The 23,149-nt window shown below is 38.7% G+C and overlaps 1 protein-coding gene across 1 annotated transcript in view; it reads left to right on the top strand.

Moving 5' to 3' along the window:
- The window catches only part of tbc1d32 (TBC1 domain family, member 32), an 81,147-nt gene that overhangs the window by 32,370 nt on the left and 25,628 nt on the right, over positions 1-23,149 (top strand). The window contains exons 24-28 of the mRNA XM_020637064.3: positions 4,718-4,840; positions 8,772-8,880; positions 11,419-11,512; positions 11,601-11,726; positions 14,941-15,024. Coding sequence (XP_020492720.2) covers positions 4,718-4,840; positions 8,772-8,880; positions 11,419-11,512; positions 11,601-11,726; positions 14,941-15,024 — 536 coding nt within the window. The remainder of the gene's footprint in view (positions 1-4,717; positions 4,841-8,771; positions 8,881-11,418; positions 11,513-11,600; positions 11,727-14,940; positions 15,025-23,149) is intronic.

Genomic DNA, 23,149 nt, shown 5'->3' with positions numbered 1-23,149 from the left:
GGCTTCTTTTGTTCGATACATGTAAATAGAAACAAATGATCCTGCAGTCAAATTCTGTGCAGTTAACAATAATGAAACTTGCTTTGCTTCTAATCTGAGAAGGTTCACTTGTCTTCGTATTGCATCTCCAGACGGATTAATCTCAATAGGAACAGATTAAGACAAATTTAAATAAAACAAATACTTCATAAAGTTTTAATTGTGGCGTCTTAACGTGACAGATGTTAAGCGCCTTGCCTTGTATCCATAATGACGCTTTAAAATCTCCCCATGGTATAGTTCAGTTTCATGGTGTTGTGAGGAGCCCTGATACAGCTTCTAATTAATGTTGATAAATGCAAAGCCTTTAGCCTTTTCTTTAAAGTTAAAGTACTTGTTTTCATTAGCAAAGAGTCGTGAAGTTAACACTTTATCCCTCTGGGTAATACAAAGGTAGCTCTTGTGAACTGTTAGAGGATGAACACGTTTTCTGCATTTCCACATTCCCTACATCTGCAGAAGTTTTTCTTTGCATTGCTTTTATCGTTTTAATGATATTAACAGGCTCTCCTGACTGTCGGTGAAATAAGCCCCCCTGATGGCGCCTTCATAAAGATGACCATTTGCATCTTATCTCAGGCATGACTAATCGATCAGCAGCGTGATCATTAGTCAGACCGCCGAGGAGATTGCTGTTCCTGATTGGTTTGTGCACGTGTCCTCTGATGCATGTGTGGCCACATCATGAAGGGAGTAATCATCTGTCATGAATGGGCGTTCTAATGCCCGTCTTTCAGCACGAGATAAAGTGAGTTGTAGTGTCTTGTCAAAATGAATGACGGCAATTTAAGCTCTCAGGTGAGATGGATTGAATCGTTTAACATAATCTTCTCCGTCCAGCCTCTGTGTTTTTGACTCATGAGTCCTTGTGTGGAAAGTTACTAGAAGTCTAGACGTAACAAGTCTAAAATAATGTGGAGATACTCAGGTTCAACATGTTCAGCCGGTTAATTCTGTGATCTTTTTTTTAACACCAATTTCTACATTTACAGACATATTTACTTCAACACGAGGCCGTTTCCTCAACTGATTCAGAGATTTCTTCCAGAATTGATCTTGGAAATTGCGCTAGCGGCCAGCGACGGTCCTGCCGGCCCCGGCGGGCACAGCAGCCAGAACACAAGACCGGGGGGGGTTCTGTCTTTATAGGACAGCAGATAGAGAGGGAAATCAGGAGAGAGAGAGAGAGAGAGAGAGAGTGGGGAATGACATGTGGGAAAGGAGCTGAACGTTGGACCCGAACCCGGGCTGCCCCCCCTGGAGGAACCCAGCCTCTGCACATGGCACATGACTTAACCGCCAGGCCATCTGCACCCCGTAAATTAAGACTTTTTAATGAATCCTCAAATTGGGATAAAAGATTAAATTGGGAGTCATTTTGCAGCCCTACTAATAAATTTATATTATGCAAGGCCCGCCCTCTTGATGATTGGCAGCTGTGAATATATGCTGGTTTAAAAAAAAACAAACAAACAAAATTTACAAGAAAAACAAACACACCATTCATTTATGTCATCAGGCACTACTTTCTGATGGTTTATTGATTGATTTATGTAAGTAAAAACCTTTTAGGTAACTACAGGTAACAGTGAAAAAGTTCAGAGGACAACCGGACCTCTGATTGTAAAGTCAGTCTTCACCCAAGTTGATAGTAGAAACCAATCAAGGAGACAGAGTGTGAGGGGGGGGGTTAGGGTAAAAGGTTCCCTGCTGCTTTGTTTCCAACAGCGAGAGGTCAGAAGGCCTGTCAGACTCTCAGCCTCACACTGTGCTGCTGACAGCACGAGTGAGTCGAGCTGTCAGCCAAACAGAAACCAAAAGCTACTGCCCAGCAACATCAGGAAAGGAGGAGGCAGCTGTTTAAAAGAGAGAGAGAGAGAGAGAGAGAGAGAGAGAGAGAGAGAGAGAGAGAGACGAACACTGCATCTCATGTCAGGGCGAGGACACATGCTATTAGAAATGGAAGTGACATTTAGTGCAAAGCAGGAAGGAGTTGTTTTGAACCGCTTTTTAAATGTTTAAAAATGACGCTGACATTTCTGTTTCTTTTCATTGACGTTGACGTTCTATGGTGGAAAATGGTGGGAAGGTAATAGAAGGATAAAAAGCTGTTGAATATAAAAGTGCCTACAATCACAGTTATGATAAACTACACAAGTGCAAAGTAGGAGCAAAACTGAAACTGGATAGATGTTTTTTTGAAAGGCTTGCATTTTGTCATGTTTTGAAAACCACATTTAACAAATACACAGTCACGATTTTATGCTGAAAGTTTGATTTAAAAGATACAGAAACATTTCCATGCGCTCGCCCCGTGTACTCCAAGCGGGCAGCCAGGGCTACAGTCTGAAACTTGTGGCTCCTTTCCCGCATGTTATTGACTATATCCACTGTCCTGTTTCCACAATAAAGGCATAAAAAAGCCCCCAAAAAGAAGTAAAAAAGTTTTCATGCATTTTTGACAAATATGATGATTGAAGCAGGAAGTGTATCTTGAGCCTCGCATTAGGCATAGTGAATGGAAACAAGGGATGCAACTCTGTATCAGTTGAACATCATCGCCCCCTCAGGCAAATGATGTTGCATGCACTGATGTCAGTACCTGATGTGTACATTTTGTGGCCCAACAATTTAATGCTGGAAAGCTAATATAACTAGCTAACTGCTGATTCGGAGTAGAGGCTTTTTATTGGGCAGATAAAGTCACCTAAAAGACAAACGGTGATTTGTTTTCATGGTCAGACATGAATGAAAACATCAGCAGTGTGGGAGTCGTGTGTCTTAGATCAGTGACATGCAGTTTGTAAGACTAGGACTCCATTTGATAAACAAGACACAAAGATTTACAAAGATCTTATATCCATTGTCTATACCACTTTTTCCATTCGGGGTTCAGATGGGCTGGAGCCACTCCCAGGCCTCATTGGGCAAGAGAAGGGGTACACCCTGGACTGTTTGCCAGTTAATCACAGGGCTGATATTTAGAGACAAACAACCAGATACACTCACAACTATGGGCCAATTTATGAGTCAACCAATTAAACTAACTATGGGAGGAAGCCAGAGTTCCCTGGGAGAAGTAATAACAACTCAGCACTCAGCTGAATTGATATTTTAAACATCAGTATTGACACTAGCCCTGATTTTTACAATCGGTGCATCCCTTACGGAAACAGGCGGAGGCAGCTACTGTAACATGTTAATTCATACATTTTTTATTCTCTGTAAGAAAGTGTATGAATTCTGTTCAGATTACCGTGTTGTAAACTTAGCAAAAAACAAAATAAAACGCACATTTCCATGGACTTTTATTTACTGTCCGTGTACTTTACAAAATGGAAGAAAAAGGTGATTTAATTAAAGTCCACCTGGTATCACTGCTGACTTAATGATGAGCCCTTTTAGATGAATACCTGATAGTTCAAAAGAACATTTCAGCTGAATGAGTAAGTGTTTGGAGAGCAGAGCAGGCCGGCGCTCAACAATAACCATATCGTTCTGATCGTTGCTGCACACAGGTGTCACACATGCGGGACCTTTCTAATGAGCACTTATATGCTTTTTATGTTTGAGGAAATGTGGAGAACAGCTGGCGGAGGCTTTTCATATATTTTGGAGTTGCCAGATTGTTTAGCCGTACCAGCTGGCAGGAGGTAACACAGGCAACAGAGAAGATTTCAGTCAGAGGATTGTTCTTTCTCTTCAACATATTAGATACATTTCTATCTATTTGACTTTGGACTTAAGGTTGTCATAATCATTTTCTTGTATTCGATGATTACCAGAAGTTGTAATCAAACTACGGCAAACTGTCTTAATTGCAAAAATACATTGGGTAAAAAATATGACTGAAATCCAGAGTTTTTAAAAAGCTTTGGTATTTTGGCACTTTACTACTATGCTGGTGCAATGTAGACGGTGTCACCTCCTCTGCTCTCTGTTAGAGACATGAAAGTACCTGTAAGGTCAAAAAGACTTCAAAACCATCAGATTTTGCTGAATTGGAATTGAAACACTGTCACTTTGGGTTAAAATATGACTGGAGAACCCTCTCAAAGCTTTTGTGCTTTTCGATAAAATCAACGATTAAAAAATGGAGATTGTGTAGTTTTAAAACACGTGGGATCAGAAAAACTATGTTGGAATTGGACATTTGGACTTTCTGGGGCTTGGTTAATCACCACTTCACCTTTTTATTCATGATAATTACCTCAAAAAAAAAAAAGTTTCCATTAAATGTGTGACCAGTAGTAACGCTGGAGTGGAAAAAATCCCTGATGCTTAATCAAAAGAGTTTTCGAAGCTTTTCTTCTCTACAGGATATTGAGTCATACAAAGCAGAGTTAAAACAGTGAATCTCAAAATGCTGCAGGAGCCTAACAGCCTGCATGAGCTCGGTGTCATTACCAGCTATTGAAAATGAGCCATGAAGCTTTCCCCGAGGCCTCCTACTTAACAAAGCTTACAATTGGCAGCAGTGAGCTGGTGGGGGGAAACACTCTGTTGACTGATCCAACAATTCAAATGGAGACTTTTGTCTTTGTCTGCAGGTTCCTCCCCCGCTGTGCAGTGTGTACCGCATTAGAGTCTGAGCCGCTCTGTGCTGCTGTATCGCAGAATGCCAGTCCTCTCTATATGTTGATGTGTACTCTGTGTGTGTGTGTGTGTGTTTCTGCAGACTGCTCAGTGTGCTCTGCTGTAATCTGGACTCCTTCCTGCTGCTGGAGAGCCAGTACAACATCTGCTCCATGCTGCTGCAGAGTCAGAGGGAGGACGTCACTGAGCCGGTCTCCAGCGAGGGGTAAGAACGGACAAACATAGAGTTTAAAAATGCATGCTTTAAAAATATTATTTATCACTTCAATTACTTTAGAAAATCAGTCGTAGTTTGTGTCTGAAATCACACACTCCCTTCTCTCTATATAGGGTGTTAAATGTAGTGTACTACATAGTGCTCTCATTCAGCACGATAAAAAACATTTCAGTCTCTACTCACTCACTCGTGGCCGCAGACAGTGATGTCATCGCTGTCACACAACTACACAGTGCAGCTTACCTCCGTCTGTAGATCAATAGTAACAGTAAATAATGGCATGAATTTCAGTGATAACTTATATTATAGTAGAAGTATTTTCACCAAACAGCTAAATAAATATAAAATATAGAATTTTTAATAAATTATTGAACATATTTTTTTGCACCAAAACTCATTTATTTCCGCTCACTGACTCTGGTCTCGTGTCTGTTATCATCATCAGTACTTGATTTCAGATAAATTCCCTCAATAATGAAATCAAGAGTGTTTCTGTGTTCACGCTGGTCGCTCCTCTCATCCGTCTGAAATCAGTCGAGTCAAACTCTGCTTTCTGCCAGCTTTTAAAAATCTTTAAATCGCCATGCATGATGGTTTATATTGCTTGGATAGTGAGCATCACAATGCATTATGGGATACAATGAGTGCACTATATAGAGTATGGTTATATGGTGAATAGTGAGCGATTTGGGACGCAGCCATAACGATCTATAGTCTGTTTAGTTTGTCGTTATTCACTTCAGATTATCATTCCAGCCTTTCGAACATGCAAAAACAAAGAACATCATTGTTTTCATTGGCTTTCATTAAAGTTCTGCCATAAATCTCCAAATAGAAATACATTAAACTTTATTGCTATGAGTCAAACTTAAAGGTTGATTGTCTTTCATGCTAACAGAGTAATTACTTTTTCTAATGGATTAAAAAGCAGTTATAGAGAGACAAACTAATGACTCTTTGTTTTTGGGTCTTTTCATGGGATTATTTTAACAAAGGGAAAAACAAAGGCTTTTGCCAGCTGTATAATTTAATTAATTTTAATATATTTGAAAACAAAGACAGATCTTGTGAGTAAATCTCTCTTTGACTCGTTTTAAATGTTCAGAGAAAAAGTTTGGATGATATTTGCTGTCTTCATTAGAGCGAGACAAAAGAGTCATCATCCCTCTCATGTTTGAGTGTTTTTATACGCAGACTGAGCTGCTCAGTTTAAGTTCTCAAAGTAGGAGTAAATAGTTATTCTGGTTTGAAGTTGATCTAATTAATAAGTTGTCTCCAGTTTTTGTCTTCAAGTGTTGAAGAAAGAAAGTTTGTGTTTTACATGCTTGAAATATTTCTTGGACGTTTTTGCTTCTTACCAACATCTCTGTGAAGCGTCTGGATCTTTATATTCTCATCCAGCGCTCAGAAGACAAAAAAAGTGCCCAAGCTGTCAAGACTTCATTTTAAAATCAGGGACAGACAAACCAGTCTGAATCTGATTAAATGACCTTTTCTTTATTTTTCCTCACACACTTTTGTGATTCACTATAAATGACAAACTATCTGGATTTGTTTCAGATTTTAATGATACGGTTTCTGTGGGAAAGTAAACAGGTGTTTAAAATGTGTGAATTGTTAGCCTTGGGTTGGCTTAGCGGTAAGGCGGCGCCCACGTTTACAGAGCCTATAGTCCTTCAATTGGACGGGCCTGGTTCAAATACGACCTGTGGCTCCTTTCCCGCCTGTCATTCCCCCCTCTCTGTCCCAAGTCCCTACTCTATCCACTGTCATGTCAAATAAAGACATTACAGCCCCATAAATAGGTTTGAAACATTGTAAATTTGATTGATTTCTCTGATCTGAGCTTCAGGTTGAGGTAGGGGTCAGCTATACTTCAGGAAAAATGTTGCATTTGTAACCATCAGGGCCATTATTAAAGTCCAACCATATATGCTTCCAGGACTTTGAATTGGCCCTCACAGATTTCCAAGAAAGTCAAGTTTAAGGCAGGTAAACTGACGGCTAATTTATCAGACCTTTAGACATTTCAATAGTTTCCACATCGAGCGCACTCAACATGCACACATGTCATATTCTCTCTCTCTCTCCCTCTCTCTCTCTCTCCCTCTCAGTTCAGCCGAGGCTTTTTGCTCGTCTCTACATCACCCTGATATGACAGAACACTTTCAAATGTAATCATTGCTCAGTATGAGAAATTGTTTGTTTGTTTTCATTGTCACAAATAAAAATGGATTAAAGCGAGAAGGAAGGCGAGTGAAAAAGGGCCATTTTTGAAAGTGGGTATTCAAAAGCCCCTCTCTCCTGGTAATGGCTGGCAGAGCCGTGAATGAAAATGGCCTTGAAATGCCAACTCACATTGCATTTAGAAGAGTGATGACTTGCTAATTTATTCTCCCATCTCCCATTACTAACCTCTCGTCTCCTCATGGCCCATTATCATCACAGACATCAGCATATCATTTTTTGTTTCTCTTTCTCACATTCTTTTCACTTCTCTTCAATGTTTCTCAGATTCTTCCTCCTGACATTTGACTTTTTCATGATTTTTTATTTTCCAATTTTCTCTTTTTGCTCTCTCGCCTTTCAAAAGAAATCATTGAAACCATGAAAATTCAAAAGTACTTTGTGAGGGCGATCAGCGTGTTTTATTCAAACCCCTGCAGTTTAAACACGCATTGATATTACTCTTTTTGTTTTATTCACAAAGTGATATATGCAAATTACACTTTGTGACAAACAATCCCTTGGTAAAACCGTTGTTTAAAAAAAAAGAGTCCCTTTTATTACCAATTTTCAAGCTGAAATTGCTTCAGCTCAAAGAGCGATCCACCAACGCTGACACCCTTGGACCCTAAAGTGCCTTAATAATTGGAGTATTCTCTGATCTTATCTAAAATTCTAACATGGTCACCCTTCTCTCAGTCTTTTCCCACTTCCCTTCAGCGACGATACAGTCGTTCACAGGCTTCAAACTCTGCACAAAGTCTTTCAGAAGACGTTCAAAGAAAGTTATCTGAGCCAGGACTAATTGGGGAACTTTTTTATGGTGTTGGTGAATTGGTAGGTCGTAATGATTTCCATTTCTCTGTCTGTTAAAAATATGATGGCACCCACTAAAAAGGAGATTTAAGCTATAGTTACTATACATAATATGTCAGGCCTATTGTCTTCATGAAACTCCTAAATGTTCTTAAGAAACGTGGATATTTATTGAGATTGAAGCAGAAAATATTAAGGATAAAAGATCACAAATGAATGTGAAAAATATGAGAAAATAAGTCCTTTCTTTAACGTAACCTTATGAGAATAACTTTACATTATGTATGGCAGCCTATTAGGAACATTTTAGGACAAAGTGAATTCAAAAGGAAAAAAAAAAACTCTTGCTCGGCATTACCAATTTATTAGAAACATCACAAAGTTTCGGTCCTTCTGTACTTTTGTCAAGTGTGTTCTCAATGTTCGTCTTTTCAATGTGATAGTTTGATGTCCGACGTACTTACCTCATGAGATTGTTGAATGTGTGAACACCTCCTTTAAGACATGTCAAAAGTGAATTCAAATTAAGATATATAGATAAGATAACTTAAACAAGATACAAGTCTCAGAGACTTAAGTTCACTTAAAAGTAAAAGAAAGGAGTGTCTTTGCATTGTGTTCAAATTAGTGTTTAAAAATGTATTCTCAGAAGAAACTGGTCAATTGACAAGTCAAAGCTCATAATTTCCTTTCCAAATATTCACATAAATTATACAGATTTGCACAAAAAATGTCTGAAACTCAACTACCACAAATGGCCCCTTTACGCTGTCGTGTTTGATCATGTTTCTGAGCAATAACTTTGATAAAGTAAAATCCGGAGACAAGTGAGTGATGTTTGTCTGATCCCATTTCCCTTTCTGTGTCGCCTTCTCAGGGAGTTCATCATTGACGGTCTGTCCGTGGAGAGGAATCACATTCTGGTCCGTGTCAGCGTGGTGGGAGGTCCATCTGAGAGGAAGCTTCCTCCTCGAGCTCTGCAAGAGGTCAGTGTTTCTGTGTCTGTAGCTTTAAATATGTAAATGAGCTGTGTCTGACCACGCCCCCTCTCTGGAAGGGGATGTGTCACTTAGGTTTTCTCACTCCATGTCCTATTGTTTACGGTGAGAAGGTAGACTCAGAGGGACGGACAAACACCTAGCTGTGGGAGTGTCACCCATCTGGGGGAGGGGTTACTGCCCTTTGTGATGTCATGAAGGGAAAATCTCCAAACGGCCTGTTTGAGCACACATTTTCTGAAAAGTAATATGTGAGAATATTTGACGTTTTTAGACTTGTCAGGTGAATGAGTAATAAGATACCTTCGACTAGAAATCAGACAAATACACTTGAGAATATTTGAGTTTTTGCAGTGTATCTGTGTCTTTGACTGGTTTAAGCTGGTTTTTCTTAAATAAAAAATAAAATAAAATAAAAACTGTGTGACTGTGTCTGCAGTGACTCTATCCTCTGTCTGGATTTTGATGTTTTGGTTTGTTTTAGTTGACACGGGATGTTTCTAAGCGGGGAGCTGGTGTGTTTCTGCGCTGCCAGAAAAGCTTGTTCCAAAACGAGGGTGAACCATGTGTTGGCTTTTACCTGCGGACATGATGTTCTGTTAAACAGGCAGGTGCCAAACATCAGTGTGCTAGAGTAGTTTGCAGTGTAGGTACACTCTACGTCCTGCAGTGAGTGTGTGCTTCTAGTGGGGATGAGCCCAGGATGAGAGGCCCAGTTTGAATGTGTCTACAAGATGCAACAAACAATGCTACTGACTCCATCTTTAAATGCTTCTTATCATGTTGCGTTAAAGTACTTTGTTTCCTCTTCCGTCTTAAGAAAGTGAAAAAACCTACATAAGAATATTGCAGTTAGTAAATTATTAGACGGCTTCTTTTTTCATCCTCAAATTAGAGTATTTCTAAACCATCAATCCAGTTTAATCAAATAGTTTACAGCCTCAGTCAAACTCTGTCTTCACAGTTTATAGGATAACACTTTACCACAAACCAGATCGTCTGTTTCTATTTTCGGTTTGTGCTTCATGTAATTTATATCTGTCGTCGTCTGAAGCCTGCAGCCTCTTTCACCCAGCATGTTTTGGGAAAGATAACAATTATTTAGGTGTTGTTTACACCGCCAGAAAACAAGACACTAATTTACTCTGAGGTCAAGGAAAGGGTGCGAACGAGATTTCTAAAAGTGGGAGTGTAAATGAGTTCAGGGAGGGTTTCCTTCATGTTGCACCAGACTGTTTTTTTTTTTTAACTCTGATTTGTTTGGAATACAGAGATGAGGAAGCTGTTTACTGTTTAGATCATGTGAATTTATAAAATGAATGGAAAACATAATTCTTCCCCTGGTGAGAAATGATGAGGAATAATTGTGTTAAAGGCATATTATGCAACATACTGCTTATTAATATTGCAAAAAATCCTATATGCATTAGACCTTAATGTTGGAAGTAAAAATGCATAGAACAAACATCAAAAGGTAGAATGAATTTAAAAAAAAGTTGGATTGTGTTCTTCTTTCTTTCTTTCTTCTATCTTTAAGTATTGCCTTCAAGGATGAACGTCTAAATTTAAGTACCTCAACTTCATGTTGAATGAAGAATAATCACCTCATGAAGTGAGTCCCAGAGCTTTTAAAGGATGCTATACAATCATCAGAGCCTTACACACATAGAAGTGGTCCTGCACTGTCAAGAGCAGCACATCACCTGAGTGGCAGACTCAAATACCAGCGGGGATTATCATGAGCGGATTGCACAGACAATTTGGATAAAGAGGCCTGCTCCCTAAACCCCATCAACACGTAGAGCACATTATTTTTGGCAAGTCACATGCTGAGCTATGAGTCAAAAGTTGTGCTTCTTTAAATATAAGATATGAAGAGCTTAATGAGTGCAGCAATAAGTGAGTCTGTTATGAAGCAGGAAGGAAAGAAAATGAGAACAGAAAGATAAAAAAATGAAGTTAGGGAAATACGACTAAATGCATCTTGATAAAATGATACCAGTTTGGCACTTGACTCCTTAAATCGCTGTACCCTGATAAATGTTTGAAATATTGTTTCAAATAATTTCATACAACATTGTGTTTGGACAATTTTAAAGGCAGTGTGCAACATTTTTCACATAAAGAAAGTAGAAATCCTGTATATCCTGTGTAAATGTCACACTGAGTCAAAACTGTCGACAATTGTCGCTGGAGGAGAGTGGAGGTGTCGCCAAACATGAGTTGTTTTGGTTTCATGCTGGCGCTCAAGGGCGACATCTACTGGATCAAAAAGTAGCACATTCTTCCTCTAACGACGTTAATTACAAATGCCAACAATCCCACAAAATGACACATCAATAACCCGGCAAGCCCATAAACTGCTACAGAAACTAATCAGTGAAATACAGCAGTAAATGAAAGAAAATAACTCAATGAATGATGTAGGTTTAAAATGTCTAGAAGCACTTCTACAGCAGACAAAACAAATGTTTATGTGTTTATAATAGATGCACTTTGGTGTTTAAATGTCTCTGCTTGTTCCAGGGAGGAGATCCTTACCCCTGGCCCATGTTTTCAAGCTACCCTCTACCTCCCTGCTACACTTTGGACCCACCAAAGATCGACCATAAGGCCCAGGGTAAGAGAGAAGAGGTTGAAGTTTCCAAGAGTAACTGGTTCTTTACTGTGATTTTTTTAACCTACAGTTCTTTCCCCCCATCATACAGACTCTGAGATCGCTGCTTTTTTGGCCTCATCTAAAGACGCAAAGAAAAAGGCGAGCTGGATGGAGTACTGTAGGAGACTGTACTGCAGAGTCATGACCTCCAAACCCAACGTCTTCACTGGAAAGGGTGAGATGGTTCACTGAGTAGCTGTGGATTACAAAGATAACTCAGCGTTTTTGTCCATAAGTATACAGCATGTGAATGAGTTTTTAATTTGAGTGAGGCATAAAAGTAAAACAGAACATTTTGAAGAAAAAGTAAAGAAATAAAGACATCAAATTAGATTCAATAACTCCTTATTGTAGCAAAGCAAAGCGAGCCAATCAAGAAATCTGTTTTTTGACTCAACTACAAGGCATTTTGGATATTTTGAGTCTTAACCTCCACTTACTGCTAAATTCCACAAGATGGGTGTTCGGTCCGTCTCCGCTTCACCACAGCAGTAGGTTTTCACTTCATCCAATGTGTGTGCTTACACTGGCTCCGCTGCGTCTTAGCTAAGTAAATATGTCAAAGGATTTGGAAAGAAATGATGAAAAACAAAAAAAAGTAACTTAAAGTGATAAAACCTCTCCTGTACTGCAGTGTGGATTCTGTATTTCACTACATTATCTGCTGATGTCTCCTTGATGTGTGCTGCTGCTGGTGCCCCCACGCACACCTCCACACTGAGATCACGTAGATCTAATGCCCGTGAACCTTTTAAGAACTCCTCATTCACCGCCATTGACATACACTATGAAAATGGCACTGACGCCTACTTTATAATCGTGGGAGTAAATCGCTGTGATTTCAAGGAGGACTGAAATACATTCAAATGAGCGCGCACAGTCTTGCCATTAATGCACACACTGTACCGTGATTGCTTCCCTTCATCAGCACACTGTTGCACTCAGCCTGTGGACGCACACACACTCTCTCGGCTCCGTGGAGCTCACTTAGAGGCTTTTTTTTTTTTTTTTACTGGAAGAACATCATCAAGAGGTATTATCTGCTCTGCTCCCCTCTGCATGTAGAAGTGGCATATAATTAATCAGACAAAGCCTACTTTTTAAGAAACATGCAATGAAGGAATGTGTACCATTTGAGGACTTTATCCTTCTTCATCTGTCATTTATTGAAGGCACTGTGATTAGCCCTTGTGTCATCTACACAGCGTTAAGACAAAAAACGATGAAGTGTAATATCTCTTCATCAAAACACTCATCACTAATCAGAAGAGCCTGTTTAATATCTCCCCATCTCGTCAGTTTATTGATGCTTAATTGTGCTGCCTCAAAAGCTCGTCGATGAGATGCGTTCACTTGTGCTGAAAATCGCTTAAATTGCAAAATGATCAGCGCTTATTGTTTTCTCATCCGGCAAACTGTCACATCGATGCACGCTGCTGAATGCTTTTACAGAAGCATGCAGAGTTCTCCTTCAGGACTAAGAGAGCCATGTCAAGCTTTGTGCCTACATCCATCAGGCTCATGAATGACTGATCCATTTATTTATTTTTAACACCACTCTTTTAACCTCACTTAACAATTATTTATGACCTATTTATCATGATTTTAATACAGCCACTCGTACATGTGTGTTTTTGTTAGTTTTTTTGTGCTGAGCCGTGTGCACGCTGATGCTCTTTTACACAACTGAAGTTCCTAACGGATAAATTAAGTTATTTGAAGTTGAAGTTGTAGAGTTATATGTTGACTTTCCGCTAATTAAGGCAACAAAAAAAATCCAGGGAGAACGCTACAGCTCGCAAAAATATCGTTTGAGACAAAGCAGAGTCAACATAAAACTCAATTATATAACATTACATTATATATCATGTTTATAATAACATCAACAGTAAGCCCATTCTATTAGTTCATATTTTGTAATGCAGCTCATCTGCCTCTGTGCTTCTTCACAGGAGCATCTTCAAGTATCATTTATTGACCTTCGACTCTTTTGTTAATTTTGCAGATGTGTGTCTTATGTTTAAATTAATTCATGATCACAACCACCACCACTTAAACAATGTGTGTGACTCAGCAGGAGCAATGATAGGTAGACCAGGGCATCATCAAGACGGGACTATTTGGCCAGAGTTAAGAAAACTGCTTTTGGACGATCTGCATTTTCATTGACATCTCAATTGCCATTTCTTTTTTAAATAAAGCTAAAAAACAAATGGGCAAGAAACTCGAGTCTTTGAACTTGATTGCAATCGAGTGCAGCTCTCTTTTTAATAACAACACTACCTCCTGACAAGAGCACCGTTCTCCTGGTGAACACAAACATTTGCGAGCCAGCTTGGAGAGTTGTGTCTCTCCATTAAAGCAGTGGGCTGCTGCCTGCAGAGAGACGAGTATCCCTCATGTAAGTTTACATCTCCTGAATCACACCCTGGTTGCTTTTCCCACTACATTACTGCCTTTGTTTACTGAGGTCAAGAGTGCATGCAATGGTCAAGTTTTGCTAATACCGCTTCGGACAGCCTGTTACGCTGATGGACTGTATATTTTGAATTCCAACGTTTTCGAATGTAAACTTTCTCCCCTAGGTTTGAATTAATGTTTTAATTTAGAATAATAATTGACAGCCCACTCATATCAGAGACTGCACAAGCTTCAGTTAAATCTAAAGGTAGTATTCATAGAAGAGCTGTTTGATGGGATTGCATTAGATTGTGCAGGTGTACCTACATAATAACCTGGATGGTGGATGTATTATTATTTCTGGTAATCACACTTTGAAGATTGATTTGAGGCGTGTGCTCAGTAGAGAGTGGACATCAATTCTCTGATTAGCATTCACAGGCTAATGAAAAGCACTTCAAAATCCATTTCAATGAGATTCAATCATTTCAACACAGTACTTTGCAGCGCTGCAGTTTGTTTACTAAAGACATTTACATGTCAAACACGTGTGTATCTCCGTCTGAATATAAAAAACAGAACAATATGTTTTCAACATGTTGTTGCCTCATTACAGAGTGATTCCCTTTGATTTGTGTAATAAGGTCCTCAGTGACCGCAGATGGTTTCTCTGCCTTACTGATTCATTTCTGACCTCTCACGATGACAAGTGAATCATTTTCTTTTGATGCCAGAGACTCAGAGATTGTTTCATTAAACATGTATGATTCACAGGGAGGGTTTCTTTCTGGGTCACTTACAGTGTAAATGGGCATGCTTCACAACGTACAGAACAGGATGTGATCCCCCTTCTTCTATAAATAGTTATCCGAGCAAAGCTGATGTATTTGAATTCATAAATTGGATTTATTTTGAACTCAAGCTTTTATTGTAGCTGTCCTAACATTACTCTTATCTCTGTGTCTGTGTTTTGTTGTTTTTCTGCTCAGTGCTGGCTGACCTTCTGGAGACGGTTGTGGCTCATCTATCCAGCTCTGCCACAGAGTGCTTCTTCCCTCCACCTCAGTACAAAGGTCAGTGAAGAAGAGCAAACACTCGCTGTTTTCTTCTTAACAATTTAGCCAAAGGAAAAATAACTAAAGGGCATTGATCCACGGAGCAGTGAACTGAACCCGGACTCTTAGAATCCACAGTTAGACAAGCAGAGTGAAACCAAGATGTAGATGACAGATGTAGACCAAAGCAATAGAAATGCAGGGTTTCATTAAGATGTCTCGGTTAACTCCACATTCATATGTAATTTGGAAGTCAGGGGCATCCCTGTAGACTTGCAAACAGGGAGAGATATTCCTCCTCATTCCTCCTCAGAGCAGTATTTTACCCCCGGTGATAATGTGATGTGTTCCTCATATCAAACGAGTGAAAGATTTCAGGAGGTGATTGGTAGCCAGTGGGCTAAACATCCTGATCAGGCTGATGGCAGCCATAAAAATCTGAATAAACACTGCTAATTAGTGAACACCCAAAAAAGCATTGCAAACTCTTTTTTTTCCTGAAGCTATTGAAATGCTAATTACACATTACCCTGTTTTATTTTTTTTTAACATTTTCAAATCAAGTTTAAACAGACCATTGAACATCCTGTTTGTCACCTTGAAAACTCTTTCTCAAAGTTTTAATTACAAGACAAAGCTTTACTACCTGTACAAAATTACCCTTAATAAGTGTTCCCTGAATTAAAGGAATTCATTCATAAATGTTAATTGAGTTGAACATCATATTAGTTCAACATTGACTGTATGTTTTAAATCAAGTCATGACTGGAAATGATGAAAATGACATTTTAATTGAATCAATGTGATGAAATAATAAGCCCCTGCTCAAATATTATTTTGATACTTGTGTAATGACCCAGCTTTGATGAGTACAATTATTATCGTAATGAAGCTGCCAGTGCTTTAAGCAAAGTAGGGGATGAACCGCAGTGCAGGGAGCAGACAGAGGCCCTTTTCATAGTGCTCCGCTACAGCGCCATGATGAAGCTCCGCCATCATCACGCTTTAGGACATTCATGTTGATTCAGCAATGCCGTAATATTGGTGTCCTACTATATCAGTGTGTTTCATAAAATACAGCATTATAAAAAGACATCTTACATAAAGTACTACAAACTTTCTGAAGGTTATAATTATTAAAAGAGCAGCCAGAAAAAAAAGCCAGATAACACAGATTTGTATCATATCAGACCTTCAAATTCTTCATATTTTTCACTGCAATCACTGAGTGCGCTTACATGGACTTCAGAATCCCAGTTTTGATCGGAGTTTTGAAGAATGTTTTGTGTTTGTGAGCATGTAAACGTATCCTGATTGCCGCCAGGAAGGATCAGCTGTTATGAATGAGTTGACAGTCACATGTGGCACAGCCTAAACAATGGAGAGTAGTGGTCAAAAGATTGTGTGGAATTTGTCAGTATTGTCTTAAAGGTGCAAAGACATGTCAGCTACACTTGTTACTTTAAAAACTAAGATGTTTCTCAGTAGTGCATGAGAGGTCTTCTATCAGTGCCGTCTCTGTAAGTCTGTCGGCACACAGACATGTCTCCTCTGAGGCCTCACTGATGAACAATCTTAATTCTCTCTGTTTGTTTTGATGATTAATTTATCTCCGTTAACCCACACTCTTCAAAGTTGATGATTTTCTTCCGCTTTATGAATTATTATTTTTTTAATCATGCATTTTAATTTAAATAATTGCACACATTTTTCAGGTCTGGTTCTCCCGCTTTGTTCTCCTTTTAAGATTTTCGACATTTTGGGGCCTTTTTGTGTTGTCCATTTTTTTAAGACAGACAGAAACTATGTATAATCTCAAATGTAGTCAAACTTTCTGCTTCATTCAAAATCAATTTGCTCAATGGACTGTATAGAACATGGACGTAGTCTCAGTGATGTCACCCATTAGTTTCTGAACAGTCGTTATGAAGCCAAACATCGGTCGTCGCCATAGGAAATGCAGACCCCGACTAAATTCCAGCTAATCAAAAAGCAGGCAAAGACCTGTTCAACTGTTAGCATGAGGGGGAAGAGAGACAGTCCCGTCCACTCAGGGATGCTGTTAGAAGAGGCATAATGGCGGAGTTCAAGGAGAACCAACCTTCAATGAAATACGAACATACCAGTAGTATAAAAGCCCAATCAACTTAGGGATGAATATCTGAATGGAGATCAGTCGTAGAAACGTCTTCCCTCGGTCAGAGGACTAATGGAGGGGAGGGAGAGGAGGGGGGGAAAGTGGTGTACTGAAGAGACTGCGTTGTTTTGGTTGAGACTGGCGCCATCTACTGGACATCTACTCTGAAAGTTGCATATTATACCTTTAATCCAAAACTACACACCAATAAATATACAAACATTGGTTTAATTAACAGCAAGATGTTTCCTATTCCTAAAACTCCAGCCTCAGTCTGTATTTACTTGGGGTTCAACGTTTTTGAATATTTTGTTTCCTTGGCGTTGATTGGCTGTCCAAGTAGATCAAGTCTTGTAAATCAGATTTAGTGCTAGTGCCAAGGAAATTTCTCTTTTTAGCAGATGAAAGTGAAAACAGACTTTTAGTATCAAACTCTACAAAAATTAACTATTCTACCCGAGTTAGCTCAAATGGGAGACCTAACAAGAAGTGAACTTTAACAGAATTCAGATGTATTTACTGTATCATAGAAAAGCTGATAAATCCCTCATGTTGGAAAAGTTATATTACAAAGTCACAGCAGGTAAATAATAAATCATCAACAAGGGCACTTTAAATCTTGTAACAGGTATAGCTTCATCTGAGCAATGGGCAACAATCAGATATGTAACGACTTGGCATAAAATCCTCCAGTCAGTACAATTAAATATAAAAGACTGCTGAATAAAATCTATGGTACTCTGAAAATGGTTTTGCACCCTCTGCTCCTGAAACCAAGAATCAGTTATGAAATAGCCGTATTAGCCTACGCCTCTACATCTCTTTATTGCTCTGAAATGAAGGTTCTCTGGTGTCCTTTCTATTTCATACTCTCTCAAACACACATAAGCACACATATGCTCACTCTCACACAACCACCTTTTCCATTTTCCCTCTAATGTTCCTCCCGCAAAATAGCCTCTGAGGAGACCAGGCAGCTGTCATTGCTCTTGTTGAATTGTGCAATCTACCAGTTACGTGTGTGTGTGTGTGTGCATGTGCCTGCATATATGTGTGTGTGTGTGTGTGTGTGTGTGTGTGTGTGTGTGTGAGCGTGTTGTAGGCACCTCTAAGCGTTTGATTTACGCTGACTACAGTCCCAGCTACTCTGTCCTCCTTGAGTGCTCCCATTGTAGGGAGCGAGCAGACTCATTTGGCAAGCATTAACCTCTGTCAGGTCACTGTTGTGAGTTGTATCTCCTCACACTTCACGGCCCTGACTCATCAAGGCAGCTGTCCAGCAATCTTGTTTATTTCAGCTGCCTGTTGAAATTGGGTGGCTTGCGAAAACAAAGAGAGAGCACCTTTAATGCTGACGGTTCCATCTTGATAGCTCAAACTGAGACCTGCGCTTTCTCAAGCGAACCATTATTTAAAATGGATTCTATCAGCACTTTCTACCTGGTTTACGACAACAACTTCTCTTTCAACCTAAAGATCCAGACGAGTAAAAAAGTTGGAAATAAATTTAAAAAATAGTAGCAGATTTTCTATTTTATTAATTTCCCTGATCTGTTCCTAAATAATTACAGCATTAGCTAAAACAGAAAACACATTTTACCTGTTTTGCATCAGATTTTACTGTTCAGTAAGTAATGGATGGATGGATGGATGGATGGATGAATGGATGATGGATGGATTGATGGATGGATGGATGATGGATGGATGGTTGGATGATGGATGGATGATGATGTATGATGATGATGTATGATGATGATGTATGATGTATGATGTATGATGTATGATGGATGGATGATGATGGATGATGGATGATGGATGATGGATGATGTATGATGGATGATGGATGATGGATGATGTATGATGGATGATGTATGATGATGATGTATGATGGATGATGGATGATGTATAATGGATGATGTATGATGGATGATGTATGATGATGATGTATGATGGATGATGTATGATGGATGATGTATGATGTATGATGGATGATGTATGATGGATGATGTATGATGTATGATGGATGATGTATGATGGATGATGTATGATGGATGATGGATGATGATGATGGATGATGTATGATGGATGATGGATGATGGATGATGTATGATGGATGATGTATGATGTATGATGATGATGTATAATGGATGATGGATGATGGATGATGGATGATGATGATGGATGATGGATGATGGATGATGTATGATGGATGATGTATAATGGATGATGTATGATGGATGATGTATGATGATGGATGATGGATGATGGATGATGTATGATGGATGATGTATGATGATGGATGATGGATGATGGATGATGTATGATGATGATGGATGATGGATGATGTAAGATGGATGATGTAAGATGGATGATGTATGATGGATGATGGATGATGGATGATGGATGATGTATAATGGATGATGGATGATGGATGATGTATGATGTATGATGTATGATGATGATGTATAATGGATGATGTATGATGATGATGGATGATGGATGATGGATGATGTATGATGGATGATGTATGATGGATGATGTATGATGGATGATGTATGATGATGATGTATGATGGATGATGGATGATGTATGATGGATGATGCATAATGGATGATGGATGATGGATGATGTATGATGATGACAACAACTTCTCTTTCAACCTAAAGATCCAGACGAGTAAAAAAGTTGGAAATAAATTTAAAAAATAGTAGCAGATTTTCTATTTTATTAATTTCCCTGATCTGTTCCTAAATAATTACAGCATTAGCTAAAACAGAAAACGCATTTTACCTGTTTTGCATCAGATTTTACTGTTCAGTAAGTAATGGATGGATGGATGGATGGATGGATGAATGGATGATGGATGGATTGATGGATGGATGGATGATGGATGGATGGTTGGATGATGGATGGATGATGATGTATGATGATGATGTATGATGATGATGTATGATGTATGATGTATGATGTATGATGGATGGATGATGATGGATGATGGATGATGGATGATGGATGATGTATGATGTATGATGTATGATGGATGATGTATGATGGATGATGTATGATGGATGATGGATGATGATGATGGATGATGTATGATGGATGATGGATGATGTATGATGGATGATGTATGATGTATGATGATGATGTATAATGTATGATGGATGATGGATGATGGATGATGTATGATGATGATGTATAATGTATGATGGATGGATGATGATGGATGATGGATGATGGATGATGGATGATGTATGATGTATGATGGATGATGTATGATGGATGATGTATGATGTATGATGGATGATGGATGATGGATGATGTATGATGATGACAACAACTTCTCTTTCAACCTAAAGATCCAGACGAGTAAAAAAGTTGGAAATAAATTTAAAAAATAGTAGCAGATTTTCTATTTTATTAATTTCCCTGATCTGTTCCTAAATAATTACAGCATTAGCTAAAACAGAAAACGCATTTTACCTGTTTTGCATCAGATTTTACTGTTCAGTAAGTAATGGATGGATGGATGGATGGATGGATGAATGGATGATGGATGGATTGATGGATGGATGGATGATGGATGGATGGTTGGATGATGGATGGATGATGATGTATGATGATGATGTATGATGATGATGTATGATGTATGATGTATGATGTATGATGGATGGATGATGATGGATGATGGATGATGGATGATGGATGATGTATGATGTATGATGTATGATGGATGATGTATGATGGATGATGTATGATGGATGATGGATGATGATGATGGATGATGTATGATGGATGATGGATGATGTATGATGATGATGTATGATGTATGATGTATGATGTATGATGGATGGATGATGATGGATGATGGATGATGGATGATGGATGATGGATGATGGATGATGTATGATGTATGATGGATGATGTATGATGGATGATGTATGATGGATGATGGATGATGATGATGGATGATGTATGATGGATGATGGATGATGTATGATGGATGATGTATGATGTATGATGATGATGTATAATGGATGATGGATGATGGATGATGGATGATGATGATGGATGATGTATGATGGATGATGGATGATGTATGATGGATGATGTATAATGGATGATGTATGATGGATGATGTATGATGATGGATGATGGATGATGGATGATGTATGATGGATGATGTATGATGATGGATGATGGATGATGGATGATGGATGATGTATGATGATGATGGATGATGGATGATGTAAGATGGATGATGTATGATGGATGATGTATGATGGATGATGGATGATGGATGATGGATGATGGATGATGTATAATGGATGATGGATGATGGATGATGGATGATGGATGATGTATGATGTATGATGTATGATGATGATGTATAATGGATGATGTATGATGATGATGGATGATGGATGATGGATGATGTATGATGGATGATGTATGATGTATGATGTATGATGATGATGTATGATGGATGATGGATGATGTATGATGGATGATGTATAATGGATGATGGATGATGTATGATGTATGATGATGATGTATGATGTATGATGATGACAACAACTTCTCTTTCAACCTAAAGATCCAGACGAGTAAAAAAGTTGGAAATAAATTTAAAAAATAGTAGCAGATTTTCTATTTTATTAATTTCCCTGATCTGTTCCTAAATAATTACAGCATTAGCTAAAACAGAAGCTAATGGAGAAGGATGGATGAATGGATGATGGATGGATTGATGGATGGATGGATGATGGATGGATGGTTGGATGATGATGTATGATGATGATGTATGATGATGATGTATGATGTATGATGTATGATGTATGATGGATGGATGATGATGGATGATGGATGATGGATGATGGATGATGTATGATGGATGATGTATGATGGATGATGTATGATGATGATGTATGATGGATGATGTATGATGTAAGATGGATGATGTATGATGGATGATGTATGATGGATGATGGATGATGGATGATGGATGATGTATGATGGATGATGTATGATGGATGATGGATGATGATGATGGATGATGTATGATGGATGATGGATGATGTATGATGGATGATGTATGATGTATGATGATGATGTATAATGGATGATGGATGATGGATGATGGATGATGATGATGGATGATGTATGATGGATGATGGATGATGTATGATGGATGATGTATAATGGATGATGTATGATGGATGATGTATGATGATGGATGATGGATGATGGATGATGTATGATGGATGATGTATGATGATGGATGATGGATGATGTATGATGATGATGGATGATGGATGATGTAAGATGGATGATGTATGATGGATGATGGATGATGGATGATGTATAATGGATGATGGATGATGGATGATGTATGATGTATGATGTATGATGATGATGTATAATGGATGATGTATGATGATGATGGATGATGGATGATGGATGATGTAAGATGGATGATGTATGATGGATGATGTATGATGTATGATGTATGATGATGATGTATGATGGATGATGGATGATGTATGATGGATGATGTATAATGGATGATGGATGATGTATGATGTATGATGATGATGTATGATGATGATGGATGATGGATGATGCATAATGGATGATGGATGATGGATGATGTATGATGGATGATGGATGATGTATGATGGATGATGTATAATGGATGATGGATGATGGATGATGGATGATGGATGATGTATGATGATGATGGATGATGGATGATGGATGGATGGATGGATGATGTATGATGGATGGATGGATGATGGATGGATGGACAGATGATGGACGGATGATGGATGGATGATGGATGGACGGATGGATGGATGGACGGATGGACGGATGGATGATGGATGGATGGACGGGCACTTTTACACACACTGTAAAAATGATTGCGTGCTAATAGTAAAGCAGCAGTTATTGCACGTTATACACTGGTTAGTCCAGAACTAGCAATCTGATTGGACAAAAGGGAGT

This window comes from Labrus bergylta, chromosome 15 (assembly GCF_963930695.1).
Source record: "Labrus bergylta chromosome 15, fLabBer1.1, whole genome shotgun sequence".
Taxonomy (NCBI): domain Eukaryota; kingdom Metazoa; phylum Chordata; class Actinopteri; order Labriformes; family Labridae; genus Labrus; species Labrus bergylta.
Note: the sequence above shows the minus strand (reverse complement) of the source record. Positions and strands in the feature narration are given on the sequence as shown.